At 50.3% G+C, this 20,516-nt stretch overlaps 2 protein-coding genes across 3 annotated transcripts; both read right to left on the bottom strand.

Moving 5' to 3' along the window:
• Nucleotides 1-91: 91 nt before the first annotated feature.
• On the bottom strand, nucleotides 92-12,761 carry CERS1 (ceramide synthase 1). The gene is made up of 7 exons (XM_062596415.1): nucleotides 12,688-12,761; nucleotides 4,179-4,338; nucleotides 3,440-3,620; nucleotides 2,895-3,056; nucleotides 1,806-1,953; nucleotides 684-832; nucleotides 92-179 (listed from the first exon to the last, which is right to left on the bottom strand). The coding sequence occupies exons 2-7, from the start codon at nucleotides 4,291-4,293 to the stop codon at nucleotides 137-139; spliced, it is 798 nt and encodes a 265-aa protein (XP_062452399.1). The 5' UTR covers nucleotides 4,294-4,338; nucleotides 12,688-12,761; the 3' UTR covers nucleotides 92-136.
• Nucleotides 12,762-15,021: 2,260 nt separating this feature from the next.
• On the bottom strand, nucleotides 15,022-20,508 carry COPE (COPI coat complex subunit epsilon). Of its 2 annotated transcripts, XM_062596129.1 has the most exons (10): nucleotides 20,351-20,508; nucleotides 19,984-20,046; nucleotides 19,471-19,571; nucleotides 19,108-19,260; nucleotides 18,586-18,639; nucleotides 17,986-18,067; nucleotides 16,779-16,934; nucleotides 16,431-16,499; nucleotides 15,878-15,952; nucleotides 15,022-15,375 (listed from the first exon to the last, which is right to left on the bottom strand). In XM_062596129.1, exons 1-10 carry the CDS (start codon nucleotides 20,474-20,476, stop codon nucleotides 15,328-15,330), a joined length of 927 nt encoding a protein of 308 aa, XP_062452113.1. In that variant the 5' UTR covers nucleotides 20,477-20,508; the 3' UTR covers nucleotides 15,022-15,327. The 2 variants fall into 2 exon arrangements, with proteins under 2 accessions (XP_062452113.1, XP_062452114.1); XM_062596130.1 differs by lacking the exon at nucleotides 16,431-16,499.
• Between the last annotated feature and the right edge of the window lie 8 nt (nucleotides 20,509-20,516).

Raw genomic sequence — 20,516 nt, 5'->3', positions numbered from 1 at the left:
CCAGCTCCAGGCAGGGGATGAAGGGGTATCAGGGCATATTCTCCTTGTGCCTTTCATTTGCTGGGTTTGAGTGTAGGGTCCTGGGTCAGTCCCCAGATCCAGCCAGGCTGCCCAGGCTGCAGCAACCACGCTTCCCTTATAACCGCTTGTCTTTTATAAGTCCGTTCTTCAGGTGCATCCTGTGAAAAAGAGCACAGCAGAAAATGAGCCTTGGTCTCTGAACTGACTCCCCCTTTGCTACTTCCACAAATCACTACTGAAGTCGGATCTGTCCTGACAGGTTCATGAAGACAGTCTGAGCCTGGTCCCCAGCCAGCCACACCTGCTTGTGGGATCCAGCATCTCACCAGACTTTGTTCCCATCACATGAAACACAGAGGTTGCTCAGAGAGAAGAGCCCTCAGTAATGCACAAGAGCCAGCCCTCTACTGCGAGCAGAGGAAGGGCTGGATAAGGGTTCAAGGGACATAAAGATGGATGGACACACCAGAATGCCTAAGGATAGAGAGAGAGAAAGTTCTTCCTGATCCCTGCAACAATTGTTTACACCCTGTGTCCTGCTCTTGTGTTTTGCAGCCCAGTGTCGGGCCCTTTGACAGCTCTTCCAGGGTCCCAGGAGGTCTGGCAGCACCCCTTCCCCCAGCCCATGGGTGCTGTACATGCTTCCTCTACTCCCCACGCACCCTTCTTTCAGAGCATTGGGCAGCTGGAGTTCGCCCTCTTTCTTCTTGTCCGTTGTCATTTTCTTGCTGTCCTCCACATCGTACTCACGCACATCATTCACCTCTTGCATCTGCCCCATCAACACCTTGGCCACAAACAGGACGATATACTACGGAGGGAGAAGGAAACCAGTCAGCTCTCCAGGCCCAGAGCCATTCCACCTAACCTGCTCACTCTCATTTGCTAGTCAGGGCCTTTCTTTGCTGTCCCCAACCCCAAGAAGGGCAGCTCCCTTACAGATCGCCAATCTTTGGCGCCTATGGGTGCAAAAAGGTGTCACCTCCTGCCCCAGGACGTGGCTGACAACCCACAGCAGCAGAAGGCAGCACAGACAGGATAGGCCCATCCCCGCAAGGGGCTGGAGTGCGAGGCACGGCCTCTAGCAGGATAGAGGCTATGCCACGTGAATTTACCGGGAGGAGGAGTTCCCTCTTAGCCCCTCTGAGGCTTTTTATCCTCAAATCTTTCTCCTAGCGCAACAGCTTTTTTTTTTTCAGCAAAATATTCCCGCTTCAACTCAAGGTAGAGGTGGCTACAAGACTTGGGGACAAAGAGGGGACAGAGGGACAGGGCCAAGCATGCAGCCAGGGCTGGACTGAGCCAGAGACTAAACAGCACAAACTGCTGCAACTCCCCTTAGCCCATTTCCTCTCTGCAGGATGATGAACCCGGATGCCACCCAGCTCTGCCTGGAGTCAAGCTTGCTGGTGTGAACCCTGCAAGTCCATCCTTCCCACCCTTCTTCCTAGGGCTTCGAGGGCTGCCAGAGCATTTACGCCCTTATCAGGTTCCAGCCTATCCCCGACTGCCAAGGAACCCCCAGGGGATGGCATTCCCAACTGTTGTTATCGCTCCCTCCTCGTGGATCCCCGGGTGTGAGACAATCTGAATTCCAGCACAGAGGCACTGACATTGTTTTCCCTCTTCTCCCCCCCAAGTCCACTCCCAGTCCTCCCAGACTTCCCTCGTCCTGGCACAGTCTCCCCAGCTGTCCCCAGGACAGGCAGGCAGCAGTCACTATGCAGGAGCAGCTGAGGAGGGCAGAAGTTAGTGTAGGGGTTGCTGAGCACCTCTGCACTCACCAGAAACCAGTAGATGTTCATCAGAGTGAGGATGAAGAGTAGAGCATTGAAGAAGAAGTAGAAGGGGATGTTAGGGACCAGCTGGAGGCTGGAGTGGCAGGTGGCGTAGAGCACCTTGAGGGGGAACCAGTAGAGACGGAACCAGAACCTGCCAGGGCAGAGGGAGCACGGTGGGTTTAATGGCCCACAGGGATCCCTGGGGAGGCGTGGGACGTGGTGTGGCTTCCCCCAGCTCAACCTTGCGTCTCCAGGCAACATGTACCAGCTCCCCCTGCATCTGGCAGTCCCTGCACTTGGCATCTGGCTTGGGTTTTAAGGCTCAGCTCTAGACAGGACTTCATCCAGGCCCTGTGAAAGGGCAGTTAATGAAGGGAGAAAATTATTACTAATGGTCAGAAAAGACTTGGCATCAGAGGCAGGACAAAGAAATGGCCTTCTCAGGGTAGAGCGACAGGTTTACAACGCAGAGATTATCTCAACTGGAGAAGGGACAGGAGAGGAACATAGCTGGAAGGCCTTCTTAGCCCTCTGCATCTCTAGTCTATCATGAAAAGCGTTCTCTGCTGTCCTCCCCCTCAAATTTGTGGTTCTTGCTGCCACCCCTGCTTTTCAGAGTAGGCTGCAGAGAGGAAAGGAGGAGACAAAGGGATACATCAGGAGTGACAACCTGTGAGTTCCTCATCCCTGTTCTTCATCTGTCTCTCCTGCCTTGTCCCAAGAGGGACAGCAAGGCTGGTATCTGGGACAGAACCATGTCCTGTTTCCTTCTTGCAAAAATGCTTCTTACTGCTAAAACCAAATGAGTGGGAAAATGGAAACAGTTCCTCCTCCCCTGGGGTCATTTGTCATGCTGCAAGCGAGATTTCACAGACACTTCTGCGGTGACAGACGGCAAAGTGACTACAGAAGGATTCCAAGCCCAGCATGGGGTCAGGCTCTGCAGGAACCTCTTCCCAAACAGTTTATAGAAACAGCTTGTTCCCATGCACACAAAACCAGCAGGCTGTACCCTGGGGCACTAGGGGAACTGCAAAAGCTGGCAAGGATGGTTGGAAGTGGGATCCGGGCCAGGCAGGCAGACAAACTCACCAGCTGACACTGAAGGTGAGGCAGCCAATGTTGGAGATGATGTCATTTAGCCGATGATAAACTCCCCCCCGGTGCTTGAAGTAGACATTGAGCTTAGTGAATTCCAGCTGCACATCATTGACATCATGCAGAAAGAGCACAAGGATGCCCACGTTGTGGTACCTGCAGGGAAAAGGGGACCAGAGAGGGAGACGTGTGGGACAGTGGGGTCAACGCTGGCATCCAGTGCACGTGGCCCATCACATCAGGAACAGACAGACTCGGTGAATAATCCAGACAGACACGCCTGGCACGGTGCAGCGTGGCAATGTGCTGCAGGGTGGGTCTGACACTGCAAAAGCTCATGAGCACTGCGATTGCAGCAATAGCACTGAGTCAGGATTAGCCCTGGGCAGGAGAGAAGCTGCACCAACCCAGTAGGAGTCCTCCTGGCAAATGTGCATGAGTGGACATGTGCACGGAAAGGCTGCAGCCCTTGCTGCATATCTGCCCACGTCTGGGATGGGCACAGTGCAGAGGGGCCGTGCCACAGGCAGGGTCCTCACCTGAAAGCATAGGAGAAGGCTATGAGGGTCAGTGTGACCACATGATGGAGAAGCATGACAACTGAGTCCTTGCGCCACGTGTCCATGTAGGCGGTGGCATAGATGGAGTGTCCGTAGAAGCTGCATTGCAACAGGTAGGCGATGGCGATGTCCGTGGGCACGTCCATGCCCTTCTTCCAGCCTGGGGAGGGACAGAGAGCCCCAGGTGAACTCAGAGCCATAAGCACAGAGCCTCCTTCAGCATCAGAGGCCCAGGAGTACAAACAGCCCAGAACAAGCAGCAGCCAGAGCTGCTCCAAGCCGCCCTCGGGGCTCAGCTGTGCTAATGCTCCAGCTCCCACTCAGCACCTCACAGACACAAAGGAGGCAAAGGCTGGAAGAGAACCCAGCAGTCCTGGCTCCCAGGCCCTGCCCTTGGCATTAGACCCACTCCCCCTCCTAGTTCTACGAGCGGAGCCTTGGCTTACAGTCTCCCATACTTTAACTACTCAGTCCCGTTCCCCTCCACATTAAAAGGCGGATGCCAGATATCCCAGTCCCTTCCCGTACTAACCACTAGGTGACACCATCTCTGTAACGAAACGAATGGAGATGGTCTGTTGTGCCCTTTCTGCACCACAGCATCACAGAACAGGCAGTCTCCTTCTCCCAGCCCAATTCCAATTCCCTTGCTCCACTCAGAGGTTACATGGACCTGGGCATTCTAATCCAAGCCCCTTCTCCCTCGTTCTTACTGTACCGTAAAAGACGGATGGTGGGTCATAGAAGAAGGTATAGTCAGTGAAGAAGAGTAGGTAGATGCCATATGACCAGGATAATGTGTAGAAAAGCAGCTTCCAGGCACTCTCAGGCATCTTGGCAGCATCTTTGGGCTGCAAGTTACACCACTCCCCAAAGGGCTGCAAGTAGAAAGGAAAAGCAGCATCACACATAGGGCAGAAGGACGGCTCCAGGGAGCCCAGGGCAGCGTTCACCGTGCGAAAGGATCTCTGAGGGACTTGAACACACGGGTACGCTGCCAGACTGGGCATGAACTCACAGTGAAGATCAAAGAGGACCTCAGCAAAATGATATGGACAGTCCTGAGACTTGTGTGGCAACTGCAGCTGGAAAGGTGGGTTTCATGTTTTCCTTCTTTTTATAATAACCCATCTCCCCTCTATACCAAAAAAGGAAAAAAAAAAAAAAAAAAAAAAAAAAAAAAAAAAAAAAAACAAAACAGGGACATGAAATGAATTTTCCTGGTCTTCTTTGCAGCATGAATAAGGGGGAGGAATAGGCTCGAGGGAGCCTGCAGCAGGGCAAAACACAAGGCTAAGACCCCATCCACTTGGCCTTGGCCATAATGAAAAACTGCGAAAGCAGAACCTCATGAGGAAAGCGTAAGCCTACACCACACATCCCACAGCCTGGGCATCACTCCATTGCCCTCGCTCCGGGAGCGGAGCTGACCACAGCTGGCTTTAGCAGAATAGAGTCAATAACAAATAAATTAAGATCAAGTCCTATCTGCACTAGGAAACCCAGAAGAGGAAGCTGTAACATGACCATCTTGCATGTATGAGCTTTGCGGCACTGCCAGCTCTGAGAAAAGAGCATTTCAACTGATGAAGCGAAGGCTTTGCAGAGTCCTAGACACAGCTGCTGCTGTGACCAGTGTGTGACGAGGCTCCCCTGCAGCGGGCAACCAGCCCTGAAGGGAGGCCAGCTTTGCAGGTAACAGGTGGGTAAAGACCGGGGCTCTGGGTCCAAAACCTGTACTTTCACACAGCTCTTCCAGCTGACTAGTGCTGAAACGCTGCTGTGGTTTACAGAGCACCTCCCACTAGTTGAGACTCAGAAATAAGAGGCAAAGCCTCTTTGAATATGGTCAAAGTGAGAAAAGGGAGGATGAGCAGTTCTGCAGATTGCTCACACTAAGAACATAACTTTCTCGCTCTGAGTTCCCCCATGTTCCTGGGGGTGATGAGTAACACATAGCTCTTCCAACACTCATTCTGCACAACGGCTAGAAAGAGAGGCCACCAGGGCCAGGGACACCTTAGAAATCCTAGTAAAAGCAAAGCCCCAGCATTAAACAGCCTCAGCTCCCTAGGAGTAAAATGGAGCTGCTAAAGCCCTCCTTCACATCATACCATGAAGCTTCTGAAGGAAGAACGATGCTGCACCCAGTGCGTGTCCTTAGCTCAGCTGGGGCTCCGGGCACTGGCACTCTCCCTCCGCTGGCAGCTGAGCAACACCAGGCAGCTTTCCTGCTTCTCATCACGAGAGTGACAGAGCTGTATCAGCCTGGCGGCCCGGGCAACCTCTGCAACCCCATGCTGCGGGGGAGCAGTCAACACGTGGGAGCGTGGCTCAAGGTCTGGAGCGAATCCTCACTGCCTGAAATGCAGATAACACCCCAAGGCTCGGGGCTGAGAGCTCACCAGAGAGAGTCCAGATAAGCTGGAGATGAAAACAAAATGCCTGTAAAGTAACCATGCCCTGGCTCAGGTCAGCGCTTCGTGGAGGCAGCGCTTGGCTCCTCGATGCTCAAAGGCTATATTAAGGCCCCAGCTGTCCCAGGGCTGTGGCTGGCCTGGCTTTTAGTCCATCTCTGTGTCAGATTTGCAAAGGGCTCCACTCCGAGTCTAAAAGTGCTTTGTTCTAAGCTCTGAATTTCCCAGCAGTGGTCAAGCCTGGAAGCACCAGCCCTATAAAGCCCTGCCAAGCTGTCTGAGGCCCCTCCAGCTCACAAGGCACAGCTCTGGCCTCCCCCCACGCATCTTGCATTCAGAGCATGGCAGCTCCTCGCTCAGACCAGGATCACACTGCTGGAAAGGTCTGTTCCAGCAGAAGTCATGGCAGGAAAAAGACGAGGAAGCTGTAAGGGCGAGTAAATAATGCAGAGGCAGAAAGTCCTGAGCCCAGAAGGCATGAATTATTCGTGCCTCCACAAATGGAGCACAGAAGCAACTCAGATATGGGAACAGCTCATCGTACTACCACAAGAACAAGTTGGAGAGCTCCAGGACCACCAAGAGGTGACTACTCAGCACCACACCAGTCCTGCACCCTTCAGTCGGGCCTGAATTTAGGATGCTGAACTCAGCCTAAATGCACGCCACCAGCCAAATCATTTGTCACTTCTCCCAGTTCCCTAGCCGTAAAAGGAGATGGACACCACGTTTCTACCCCAGGCAGGCAGAGCTGATGATGGGGACCATCATCTGTGGGGCAGGCAAGCAATACTGAAAGGACGTGTGCTTTACTGACCCTTGGCAGAGACTGCAGCGGTGCAGCACATTGCCACGAGGCCGTGGTCATGGCCTGGAGATGAACAGCCCACCACTGGCATGGCAGCAGCTCAGAGTGTGCAGCGAAAGCAAAACACAGGGAGGGCTGCTCCATTCTGACTTGTGGCAACTCATGATCCCAGAGATTTTAGCCCTTTCTGCATACCTAGTTAGTGACAGGCCCTGGACTGTCCTGCGAGCCCGACGCAGAAACGAGAGCTGGCGCGGGAGCACTCCCCACAGCTTGAAGGGCTGGAAGAGCAACAGCATCTCCCGGAAAGCTGATCCACTCAGGAGCCTGCCGGATTAACAGTTGTCCCCAGGTCACCCAGGAGGCCCAGACGAAGCCTGGGACCACTCACGCGGGGAAACGTCGGCCGCTGAGGCAGGCAGGCACCCGCCCCGAGGAAGGCCGGAGCGAGGGCAGAAACCAGCCAACGCCTCGCAGAAGCCGTGTCCCCGTCCTCCCTCTCCCCCATCGTGGGAGATGTGTGTGACAGAGGATGTCCTCCCGCTACCCAGCTGCTGTTCCCATGGCAACGGTGCAGAGATGCCTGTTGCTAAGGGTGACGGGTGCTGTGCAGGAACAGCGGGTCTGGCAGGATCGGCGGATCTGGCTCCTGGCTCCGGCTGAAAGAGCCCAAGGCTCCTGGCAAGTGATGTAACGGGGCACTGCTTAAAGGGCCGCTGGCTCGCTCCGTCCTCCCCTTTCCCCCACCGGATTGTTAACAGACGTCTTCCGGTTCACCTTTAAAAATAACTGGAAACGGGGTCTGAGGAACACGACCGTTCCCACGCACCACGTTGCACAACCTGCAGGGCTGGGGGAGGGAAAGAGCAAAGCAGCGGGTGAGAGCGCACTGCAAGAGCGGCTTGAAATTGGAAAGAGAAACCAAATGGAAACCATCGCTGCCCACAGCTCCGCTGAAGTGTCAAAAAATACTCCTAGCAAAAAGCAGACACACACTTGCTCCCTTTTGACAGCCTGCAGCACTAGATGAAAGCAGTTTGTCCCCTTAAATCCACAACTGGCTGAAGCCACAGATCACAAGACCTTCCAGCAACCTGGCAGGCCAGTCGTGATGGGGTCTGAACTGAGGTGTGTTATGGAGAAATTGTATCCCCTAGACTGCCCCCAGTCTCCTCGACCTCCTCCCCAGCCAAAGCCCAGCCGTGCTGTGCCTGGGCACAGAGTTCCCCAGGGGAACGCAAAGGAATGGCTGGCACGTAGCATCCTCAGCCCAAGGCATCCTCAAGCCTCAACTGGCAGCTTTACCTTAGCTTTTCCTCAAAGCAGATGACAAGGGTGAGCAAGCAGAGCTCTTAATTCAAAGCCTGGCCAGCTACTGCCCCTTCCTTGGCAGCAGCACAGCTTCTCCAGGATCTGGTCTGCACCTCGGTAGAGCTGTGATGGCACCTCTCCATCCCAAGGGACTATGTCCCCTCCTCATCTGGCCCGCACACAGCTCCCAGACCTGCTGCTCCTGCCGTACCAGGGCAGGGTCCAAAGCTGCTGAAGGAAAAACCCAGTAAAATGTCACCTTTCTCTACCCTCCCCCCCCCCCAAAAAAAAACCCAAAAAAGTCTCCTAGGACTGCAGGCCTCATGGGCAGTAGCTGTCACCTCAATACAGAAGAGGAATGAACTGAGCACGCCAGGTGTGTGACATGAACTCCAGCTCTCTCCTGGCTCCATCCCTGCACCAGACATGGAGCCTCTCAGTGCCTCAATTTCTCTACCCGCACTGCAGCTATGACATCGGGAATCTGTATTAGGCTCTCGGTAACAATTTCTAGATAAACATACAGAAAAAGACATTATGACGCAACAAACCAACAGACATTTTTTCTTCCTTGGTGTCTCTGAGAGTAGTAAGATTTACCCCTAAGAGAGAAGGGCCATAGAAGATACTCTGTGGAGGCCAGACACAGCTGCCAACAGGGTGCTGCGGGGGTTGAATAACCTTCTCATGCTTGAATGCTGACACAACGGCACAGGGAAAGCAGCCCCCGCTCCGAGATGCAGCAACACAGTTTCATTCCCCGGGTGAAGAAAGGGCCCATTGTTGTGGCTTTCTCCTCTCGAGTTTTCAGGGTTTTGCCTCAAGCCCTGGGCAGAGCGCAGGGGAGAGGGCGGTGTGCTGAAGCCTTCCCCCACCCTCGGCCACAGCAGGTGTTCTTCGCCTTCAGCAGAAGCAGCGGAGGTTGCGTCGGGTCTCACGGTGGTGGGTTTGGGGGATAGCGTTCCTGCAGGCTACTAATTACCCTCAAGGCACACACGTAACTCTGGAACTTGGGGAAATAAGTCTCAACAATAAGTCTCAACAATACTGTAGGGCAGAGAAAACTTACATAAGGCACTAAAAGGGGTAATGGAGATCATGGCTTTCCAGCTTCAACATGTTTCCTGGGCCTATACTGATCACCTACCCAGAAACCGTGCTTTCCAGAGCACACTTTTCAGTTCACACAGCATTTTCCCTTGCAGAGAACACTGCAATGCCCTACAAATTTCAACACCACTAACAGAGCAAGGTGGCTAGTGTGGGGGCCAAAAATGGAAAACACCAGCTGCAGAGAAAAGCCAAACAGCCATTAAGGACAGAGGTGGTATCTGACAAACATCATCAGGTTCAGAGGCAAAACTATCCAACATGAGGACTTCAACTCCCAGCAGCACAGCAAAAATGGCTTAGGGTAGTTGAGGGCTGCAAGGTGTCTGCCTAGGCTTGCCACAGCTATCCTGGACCATCTTTGCACACAAATCCAAGTGTGCTCTCAGTTTTATCTATTCAAGTTCACTGCACAGCTCAAGACCCACTTGGAAAAGGAGACTGCTAGCACAGACTTGCTGATCTCCAGGCACTTCACCGTGTCTCTCCCGAAGAGAAATGCCTGTTCCTGTTCCAGCTGTGCTTGGCCTAGGTAACTCTAGATTCAGTTGCTCTCCAGGATGTTTAACCAACACAGAGCTCAGAGATGCTCATGTTGCCACTTTTTAATCAAACTCCTTAGAATCTCGCATGCTGCTTGCATGAGGAAGACACCGAGGGCAGTGGCTTTCAGAGCCCAGCAGAGCCCAGACACCAATCATGGCAGGACAGGGGCAGGCAAACCTAGGAGGAGGCTTAGAAAGGAGAGAACACTTGCCTAGACCTGGCTTGACCTTCTTCGCTTTTGAAGGGTGGGCAGTAGCTCCAACGAGCTGATACAATCAGATCTGCCGCGAGTATCGTTCAAGCTCAGGCAAGCAGACGTCACCGGGACAGAGAGCAGAGACTCAGGGGGGAAGACCCCAGAGAGAAAAGAGATATCCCTCAGCCCTGCACAGGGATACCTACACCCACAGCACAGCTGACTTCAGGGGCCTTCCCTATCCAGCAACACACATTTGCTCAGCTAAGTGGGATATTTCCTATGCAAAAAAAACAATTCCTGTCTGTATTCATACCAAGCGAGGATTCTATGAAAAAGAGGCAACAAGCCCCAAATTATCTTTGTTCTAAGGGTCACTGGAAATGCTGTCTAATGCACAGAAACAAACCCAGCACCTATAACAGTTTAAAGTTTATGCTTTCTAATCCTAGCCAAACCCCTCCCATTACATGCACAATCTCTAACACTTCTTCTAACTGTGAGACAATTTGTGACAAAGATGTTGCAGGATAAATGTGGTCTGCAGTGGTCCTAGAAGAAGAGTGAACAATCTATACTCTGTCCTTTCACTCCCACTTAAAAGAAATGGGACAATTCAGATAATAAAGGAAGTGGTATGTTGCTTAAGGCACTTGTTTCACAGAGAAGCAGTCACAGTCAGAGCTAAGCAAGGTGCATTTTATGCTCCAAGTTTCAAGGCCTTGCGGTAAGATCACTTCCTCTTCAGATGCAGAGAATTACAATCCAGGCAGCAAGATCTATTATTTATAACTAACATGTAGGAAGGTGACATTCTCAGGACACTGAATGAATTCATTTCATAAGCACGAGTGCTTCAGTTCTTGCAGAGAGCAGTAAGGATTCAAAACAAGGAAGGACCCTCTTTGAGTCTACTGGGGAGTAAAGGGTCCTCAGTGTGGGAGAAATATTGTCCCCAGGTTAAACAAGAGGTTTTCTTTATACTTTCGTTCTCCCTGAGTGATGGAACCTTTTACTCTGCTGACAAATGACCCGCTCCTCTTCTACCTGCACAGGAACCATGCAATAAAAACCGATTCCCATGGCAAGTCCAGCAGAATAAACAGAGGAAGTTTCAGATGCTTAAAAAAAGAAGAAAAAAAAGAAAAGTAGCCTCCTCTCCCTGCTGCTACCCCTCCACCTATCTGCTAGGAGGAATCTGATGCTATCACTGTCACTTAGCATCTCATCACTACAACACACACAGGTTCAGCCACAAGAACCAGCTCCGATCAACTCTCCTCATTCTTCTGCAATTACAATTGTGACCCATTTTTCCAAGAGAGTTGTACTTCAGGGTCGGTAAAAGTCACCAAGTGTCCTCCAAGGGCTCTGAGCAGATTCCACAGCGCTCCAAAGAGCTTTTCACCCTCTGACCACCACACACGCTGTAAGGGTGAGCCATGCCTCACACAAGGAGAAACTGGAGCGCAAAAGAAATTACCTCCGGTTTGTCACAGCACCTCCAACTTCACCCCGACCAGACCCAGAATTCCCAGGTGCTGCACGCTGCCCAGCAGCGGCTGCACACAGATGGATGCAGGTACTAAGGTAAAGTTCAGGCCTACATAAAAAGCACATTTATTATCGAAGCCTTGCCCGCATGCCATTTTAGCGGGCTCAAATGAGTCCAGAGGCCTTGGACTGGAACTTTGCACAGGACGAGCACCACCTCACGTTACCACATAAGCAAGGACAGCTCTGAACAGCAGAGGTAGAGCCACTTTAAAGTCAGGGCTCGGTAGCTGATAGGGCAGGGAATAGAAAGCAGTAGCTGCTGATAGCTTAATTACTACAGCTGTGAAAAGGAAGGCCCTGGTAGCTTTTTTCAACCTGTGAAAGGGCTTCTGAAGGGAGCAGTTTCTGCAGGGAGCAAGGCTCGTCCCATGGAGCTGCAGAGAACCACGCAGGCTCCCGCAGCTGCTCAGGGCCACGTGCCATCATACTCCTGGGTAGGTGAGAAAGGGGTTGTCTCCGTGCCTCTGAGAGGACTGTCACCCCACCCAAGACACAGCACCTCCATTGCTTTTGCCTTTCAAGACCAAGGTAAATTGCACAGCAAAGTCTACAGCATCTCTCTGGAAAGGTAATGTGGGAGAAATCCCCTCCGCCAGGGCCGAGCCATCAGGAAGAAAAGGAAGGTCTCATTTCATTACAAATGCTTTTCACTGCAAGAAACTAAATGAAGCTGTTCTTCACCACCAGGGAAGTCCTGCTCATCCTGTCCTTTACAAAGCAGTGGTCTAACAGGGAGAGGACAAATGGCCAGCAAACCCTTGCAGAGGCTGCGAGCTTCGGATGCCAGCAACCCCGCTCTGAAGAAGGTCAGCTCAGCACTGCAGTACAGCAGCTCTCCCCACACCATCCCTCCCACCGCCGCACCAGGGAAGGGAAAGCGGCAAAGGACATTTTTCATGCAAACCGCAGACGACACGCAGAAACGTGGCCCTCTCTCTCCCCCCCACGCACACGCAGCGCTACCCGGCCCTGCGCGAGAAATAACCCCCCAGACCTCCCGGGACGCAATCGCGGGGGAAGGGGAGCGAGCTCTCCCGGCACGCAGCTACAGGGGGAAGCGGGGAAGCTCTCCTGCGCAGCGGGACCCCGGCCCCGCGGAACGGCGATGGCACCTCCCGGCGTGCAGCTCCGGAGGAAAGCGGACGAGACCGCGGGCCCGCTCGGAGCGCGGCCCCGGGCGAACGGCGGCCGCATCCCCCGCGCCCGGAGACCTCCCAGCACGCAGCCCCGGATGGAGGAGGCCGAGCTCTCCCGCGCAACCCCGCCGGCGGCGCGCACTGACCCGAAAGAGGCGGCGGGCGGCGGCGCGGCGCAGCGCGGTCCAGCCCAGGGCGCAGAGCCCGCACAGCAGCACCTCGCCCCAGCCCAGGTGCGCGTTCTCGGCCCACGTCCGCCGCGACAGCTCCCAGCCGCAGTCGCCGCAGCCCCGCACGGCCGCCGCCAAGCTGCCGTAGCCGCGCCGCAGCAGCTGCCCGTAGCCCGGCATGGGCTCGGGCGCCGGGCCGGGCATGGCGCTCCCCGCCGCGGCGCGCTCCCCGCCGCCCGCGCACGGCCCCGCCGGCAGCGCGCAGGCTCCGCGCGGGGCGGGCGCCGGCGACGCGCCACCCCCCGCCGTTACCGGGCCCGAGGGGCCGCCCCCGGCGCCCCCCGCCCCTGCGGCGGAGGCGGCGTGCCCGGCGGAGCATCAGCTAATTAGGTGCCAGTTAATCAGCAAAAACCCGCTCGCAGGATGAAGTTCGGCTGGAGTTCCTTAAACGCGGAACAATGCAATTACTCTCTTGCGCTATCAGCCACGACAATAGCCTGGAATCGCTCCAACAGCGAGAACTGCGGACAAAAACTAGTCTTTCACTATCAAAGGAAGACAGTTAACGCTGGAACAGTGGAAAACAGCCGGGCCTGCCAAGGTACAGCCCTCGGGTGGCCGCGAGGGCTGGGAATTGCCCGCAGAGCTCTGGCATCGTTGTCCAGCACGGAGATGGAACAGAAGCTTGTGCATGTTCAAAACCCATCACACAACTGATCAGCTGTCTGGGTTTGATATGCAAACAGAAAAACCTCCTCCAGATCTCTCTCCTGGAGATCTCAGCAAAGCAGGAAAATTTACCCCTTGTTATACAGGGTCCAACAAGGCGTTTCAGTGCAAAGAAATCAGGAGTGTTCTGCTTGAACCTCATCGCTAAGTGTTTGCACCTGCTCCACATAAGCAGCAGAAGGTTCTAGGATAAAGAGATGCGGCTGAGGAAAGGCAAGCACATACTTTAGACAGGGGTAATCCCAGCTGAGAAAGGCTTAAGAATACAAACTTCATTATATTTTTAAAATTACTTTGACCACAGATGGGCAAATGGAGTTCGGTTGTGCCCCAAAGCACCAAAACTATCAGCTGAATTGCAACTCTGAGATCAGCAGGGACAGAGAAGGGGGAAAAAGGGAAAAGAAAAAGACATAGGCATTCATGAATAGGAAACCCATCTATGGAACTGTAACTTGAACCAGCTTGATGGAGAAAGAAAATATAAATGAGCTCTATGCCACTTAAAAGTCGTTGCTCTGATCACAGCTGCTTTGGGGAGAGCCATTTTGCCTTCACGTTCTCTAGATCTTTTCTCACTGGTGTTCCAGACCAATTAGAGAACACAAACTCATTCCTCTTGGAGGTCTGAACAACATGTTCCCCTATTTTCACATTGACAGCCCTGGCTCCTACTATGGCACTTGCTTTTATTGTTTACATTTTTAAGTCAATTTATCATGGCCCATCAAGTGGGCAATGGCTGCACTGAAAACACAAGCCCCTTTCACATCTCCCTCAGACAGCTTCACAAAGGAAACATTCATTCAAGACTGGACCATGAATAACCCCTCATTGGAAATAGCTGCTTGCTAAGCAAGCCAAGGAAAGAGACAATGAGCCCTTTCACAGCGATCACAGCCGAGGTGGGCACAAAGGAAACGCCAGTTAGACACATTTACAGTGTAGTATAAACTCCTCTTCTCCCCCTCCCCAAACAAAATTCAAAAGATAATATTGAGTTTAGAAGGTCTCAACTAAGGGTTCCACTTGGACATCTGCTCTTTACATTTCTCACATAACACAATTGCTCAATATAGCCAGTTGTCTGAATTGCTGTTCAGGAGTCAAAAGCTACAGAAAAAAAAAATACACGATGTCATATCACATATGTTCCAGGACATGCCAGGTTCAACAGCTGTTACAATTTTTGCAAGTGACCAGGGGCAAGTGCACTTTCACATGTATTGCAGGATGTACTTTGTTAAGGAGATCTAATGTTTTCCTGTTTCCAGGACACGAACTACTAGATTTTATCACCTTAAGATCATGGCTGATACTATTCTGGGGACACTTCCCCTCTTACCAGCAGTATCCCACTACAGCCATGCATCCTTTCTATGGAGGACACCGAAGTTAATAGAAGAGTCACCAGTCAGACTGAGACAACAGCCATAACTCAGGATTCACCCATGTATTGAAGGTAGATACTTAAAGTTAACCTTCATACTCTTCCCACAAGTATATCCTCAATACGTATGGCAGGGCTCAATCAGAGGGGAATTACTTGAATTCCAGAATGCAAATTAAGGGCCACACAGATCCAGAAAAGGTTTTATTAGGAATGTTTAAGGTACAGTGTTGCATATTGTTGATCCACACTGTATTTTAAACAGAGTTCAGGACCCAGCTAAGTCACAACACAGGCTTTTCAGCTACCAAATTCAAGTGTCTACAAGTTATACACAAGATTAGTATTGGCTCCCTGCATTGCAAAACCCCACCCGTGCTGAGAAAAGCCAGACCGACTTGCAGAGGGAATGTTTTCCATGTTGCTAGAGAGGCTTTGCACATCACCCCAGTTCCCAAGGTACCGTAGAGCAGATCCGCAGCCTCCTTCCCTTCTCCTCATGCACTGGGGGCATACTGCATGACTAGCCGGTCAAAATCATTCTCCTCCAAACCAAAAACAAAAATAAAATGAACAAATCTTGAACTTAACTGTAAATTTAATGAGACATGCACTACCACTGAGCTGAACATAATCACATCTCATTAAGGCATAAACAATTTTAAGAAGCAAGACTGCCTATATCAATTTGTTTTTATTTTTTTTCCATTTGTTCCATTTCTTCTTCCCTATTATCCTTCCCCCGTTTCCTCCCAAAATTCTGTTTTAGAAGGATGTTCTCCTATTTAAGCGTATCTGATGGTAACAAACTTCCGACTCAGACTAAGACCTCAAACCACAGACCTTTATTTCAAGAGGTCACTAGGTTTTAGGTACATCACTCCTTTGTTTCACATGTGGCTAATATTTCCCTCTCATGACATCTGAGAAAGAACATCAACTTGCCCTGCTCAGAATTGTAATCACGTTTACTTAAGAATCCACTTGCTCCATCAGATAGTACAAGCCCACAATAAATCTGCTTTTACATTAGAAAGTGACTAGTACCTTTGCCTGATACTCCTTTATGAATGGATGGTTTTTATGTGCATCTTTCAACTGTGACAAGTAGCGATTTGTTACCTGAAGGGATGAGATAGACAAATTTAAATATTAAGATAAGATGAGGAAAAGTCAACAGTTTAAAACAAGACACTTCAGGGAACTTATTTTCAGGAGTAAAGATCTAATTTTCTTAATATTCTCAATGCTAATGGTCCCAAGTAAAAACATTAAGACCTGTGGAGACTCCACACTTTAAAATAGACCTTAAATAGCAAGTCAAAGATAACAGTCAGTGAAAACCAGGCCCAGAACTCAGGAGCTAGTTTTTCACCCAGGCTTTCCTCTCAAGTATACAACAACTGTACTTCCATAAACACTACTGAATATTGAAAACACAGGGGGGAAAAAAAGAATTGTTAATACTAGTCCTGATGAGAACACGTAAGATCTCAAAACTTAAGTAAAGCTACCAAGTGCACTAGGAATATACAGCCTGCCCTCCACAATAGGAACAAGTTCAGCACACTCTGCTTGCTGAGAATAAAATGAGCCTCACCTCTGGTGGTTTGCCCAAGTGCTGTGACAGGACAACAAAATTAATCAGAGTCTCAGGATGGCTACTGTCCTGAAAACAAAAAAAATCATCTGATTCATCTGACTTACCTCTACTGTGATTAGCAGTAACAGCTTGCACAGTGTTGCAAGTGAAAGCCAATCTTACCTGCCAAATTCATAACTCACTTTACTGGAGAAGGCAAAGCAGAAGAAAAAGTAGGTATTAACAGCAACAACCCTTAGCAATGCTTTCATGAAGCAGAATGGTGAAAGTCCTTGCTATTTCGCTCCATATGCCTATGAAAGGTGTATGAACTCAAGCTAATCTGCCTCCAAAAATAGAAAATACCTTGTCCAGTGCCTCCTGAAGTACTCCCTCTGCATCATCCCACTTGCCCTGAGCCATATAACAGGCTGCTTGTCCATTAAGTAGGAGAAGGGTGGAGGAGCATTTATCTGCCATCTCTTGGAAGATGTAATAGGCATCTTGCAACTTCTCACCACCCTGCAGAGAGGAGACAAATTAGCTATAGTTCCACTACGTAATGCTAAGGCAGCTGTATATCCTTGAACCAAAACTAACAGCTGTTGGCATTCATGGGATCTCCTTACCACAGCAGATCACTATAAAACATTGTAGATGAAAGAAATAAAAGAATAGTAAACATTAAGAACCACTTAAATGATCAGAAGATTCATGTTTCCATTAAAAAAAAAAAAAAGAACCACTTCAGATGCTTGAGGTAATAAGGCATTATGAAATGAGATTTCATAACTAAATGAATGTACGGCCACCTTGCTTTTCAGAAAGTTCCAGTTTCAGAAAGGTTTTACATGCAGCAGCTTCAATGGATTGCATGAGTGTGGGATCCTTAGTGAAAAGTCAGATCTTAAGAAAAACATAGTCATACACTATTGTAAAGCAAGAACTATGCATGAGAGATTTTATAGTGCCAAATATCTTTGCCCTCAGCTCTGGTTTCCTTTTCTCAGCAAGCAAGGAGTCATGGCAGCTAGTTCTATCAAGTTCATTTCACTGAAACCGAGTTTAGCTAGGGCTGTTCTGTTATTCCTAGAGTCACAAATATGCTTGAAGACAGTCTGTTATGAGCAGAGAATTACATTTTTGTTCAGAGTTTAACTGCAAGGCCTGGATGCTAGTCACGCAGCAGCTTTCCATTTTACGTTATGATATTTTATGAGTTAAATAACTGTAGCTTAGCTCCTCCCTATGTGAGGTAAAGGCTAAGCAGCACGTACGAGAAGACCAAGAGTCAAAACAACCAGGCAGCCCGCAAAGTCAGTGGCAAATATTATCTGGGTATTTGAAGGAAAAATACATTTATTTCATGGTAACATTGACCAGGAGAAATCAAGAATTTCTACCCCCTCCTCAAAAACCAAAGCAAACCACTCCCCAATCCCCCCCACCTCCAAACCACATGCTTTTCTGAAAGCAATCATGAACACAACAGGGAGTCTCAGGTCAGCGCTATAATTTTGGACAATGTTTCCTCAGGTGTTGCACACTAGGGATCCCTCCTGAAGATACTCACTATGGCTAGGTTCACCCAGGCAGTAGCCAGCTGAGTAAGAGTTGCATCTTCATCTTGCTCCTGCATCTTCTTAAGTTCCTTGCTGCAGAAGCAAAAGCAGAAGCCAGGTAACAGAGAGACAACGTGTCCTCTAGAGTTCTTTCAGATACAAAGGCTGTAGTTTCCTCTGTCAACTCTTCTATCTCTATAGCACAACAGCCACAGCAACCTGGTAATGTGGCACAAAGCTTTTATATTTTGCTGAAACAACAGTCTGTGGAAGAGTGCTCCCTCCCCGTTTAACTTCTGTTTCGGAAGCCAATAATCCAGGACTGGAGTTTCAAATCCAGCAAAGGTGAGATTAAGCCTAGAAGACAGTTTGTTCCTTTAGCTGTATCCAGCTGTATCATGTCCAAAGCTCTTGCACCATGAAGAACAAGAAACTTGCACAGCACGCCCATACCCACAGAACACAGCTTCTTCTGCCCATTGCATGTGTTAAAGCACTGCTAGGCGATCAAAATTCTCTTATCAAAGACTTTTTTTTAAAAAAGAAAATTTTAAACCCACTGCAAGAACACTGTTCAGAATCAAAGGAGTGCATGCAAGGGGCAAACTTACCGGGCTAGATCAAGCCTGTCAAGTTTCAGCAGAATCTGTATCATCATTGCCATGCTGTAAGGAACAAAAGCAAACTGATTTTCACAGCTGCACGTTTTACTGCTCCCTACACTCTGCTTGGAAACTGGCTGCATAGCAGATAAACATATTAGCGGACAAAAGTCTCCCTGCAGTAGAAAACCAGTAAAGCAGGGAGAACAACCAGTGGGACACAGAACAGGGAAGCTTGGTCCTAGCTCCGAAATACTTCTGTTGCTGTAATGCCATAATGCTCATTTCAACAATCACGAACACACACTGCTTAACAAATCAGATTCTTAAGTTTCATGAGCCAACAGTATACTTTATACAGGACAAACACCAAGTCACTTATTCCTTATAGGCAATCCTCAAAAGAGTTTCTTAATAGTTTCAAAGCTTTTTAGAGACAAGCCAGACCTCTGCCGCTTCTACTGCAACTCTTCTTAGACAACAGAGTTTGCTAACATGCACCTCGATGATGCCATATTGAGTTACGCTTACCATTCCAAGCTTTCCCCTTGATGCAGAGTGCGCAAAGCAGCATCGGGATTTTTGTCATGGAAATAGATGGAAGCAGCCATCAGCAAGAAAGTAGTATTAGCTATATCAACACTTTTTGCCATTTTTTTGTCCAAATCAGCGACAATTGCATCCCTGTGAAGAACAGCAGTAAGAACTTGAAAGTGTTCTTGCTAAACAATGCAGAAAGAGTCCATCCCCTAAAGTTTTACTTTTTTGAGATTCACTGCAGAACCACAGAGAGTAAATACCACAAACAGATCACACTTCATTAGAAACTTTCAATATGGAAACGTATTTCCTGACAGATAACATTTGAGTATTATAACTTATTATCAGACTTACCTTTGACTCTCATTTGAAAGATATTCAGCAAACATCCTTACTGCTTGGAGCTCAGGACTAGCATTAGCTTTAATTTCATCCAAGACAACACCATATTTTCTCTATTAAAGACAAAGAAGAAACTAGAATTCATTCATTTTAAGAACACAGGCAGGAACAGTTCATTCTATGAAACCTTAAAATAGGATTCTTCTTTTCCTTTTTGATTCTATGTCTCCCATCACACTCCACAAACACAGCCAGATTTTAAAACCCTATAGAGGACTACTTCCCCTATACACTTTCTTTAAAAACAAATGCCTCTCAGAGAGAGGTCTGTTCAGGTCGCAATTACCCTAGACACGACACATTCATAACTGCGCTACTATTAGCGAAGTCATTACATCCCAAAAGCGAAGGAGCAGTTAGCACAAACAGCAGGACACTGAATTTGCAGGACTCAGGTTCACAAGTTCCCAATTCCAGCCCCGCAGTCAGGCTCAGCTGCTGCACACGCTGCACTTCAAACCTCACCTGGGCGATGTAGGCTCGGAATAAGAAAACATCCCTCTCCACCTCCTTCTCCGGAGTAGACGGCTGAAGAGACGACAAGAAAGACGTTTCTCAGCAACCCGCGCAGCCACAACCCGAGCCCAGAGCAGCGCAGCCCCAGGCGCGCGACCCCCAGGCCACGCTGCGCCGCGGGACGAGTCCTCCTGCGCACCCCCATTCCCGGAGCGCCACCGGCCTCAGCGGCACCGCAGAGAGCCGGGGGCGAGGTGTGGGGCGGAGGGGGAGGGCGGAGGAGCCGGCGCTGCGACTGAGGGGAGGCCGGCCCCAGGGAGAGGGACCGGGGCGGGGGGGGGGAACCGGCGCCGGGGCCCCCTTCTTGCGCGCCTACCTTGACCCGCTGCGCCTCGTTGATAGCGGCCTGGTAGGCGCCGATGTAGAAGTTGTTCTTCACGTCGAAGAGCTCGTCCGCGTCGCCGCCCTGGCCGGCGGGGCCCGCGCCCGCCCCGGCCGCCATTTCCCCTCCCCTCAGACACGTCTCCGGAAGCAGCTGGGCC

Source organism: Rhea pennata, chromosome 27 (genome assembly GCF_028389875.1).
Source record: "Rhea pennata isolate bPtePen1 chromosome 27, bPtePen1.pri, whole genome shotgun sequence".
In the NCBI taxonomy this organism is placed as follows: Eukaryota; Metazoa; Chordata; class Aves; order Rheiformes; family Rheidae; genus Rhea; species Rhea pennata.
This window is presented reverse-complemented; position numbering and strand designations above follow the sequence as displayed.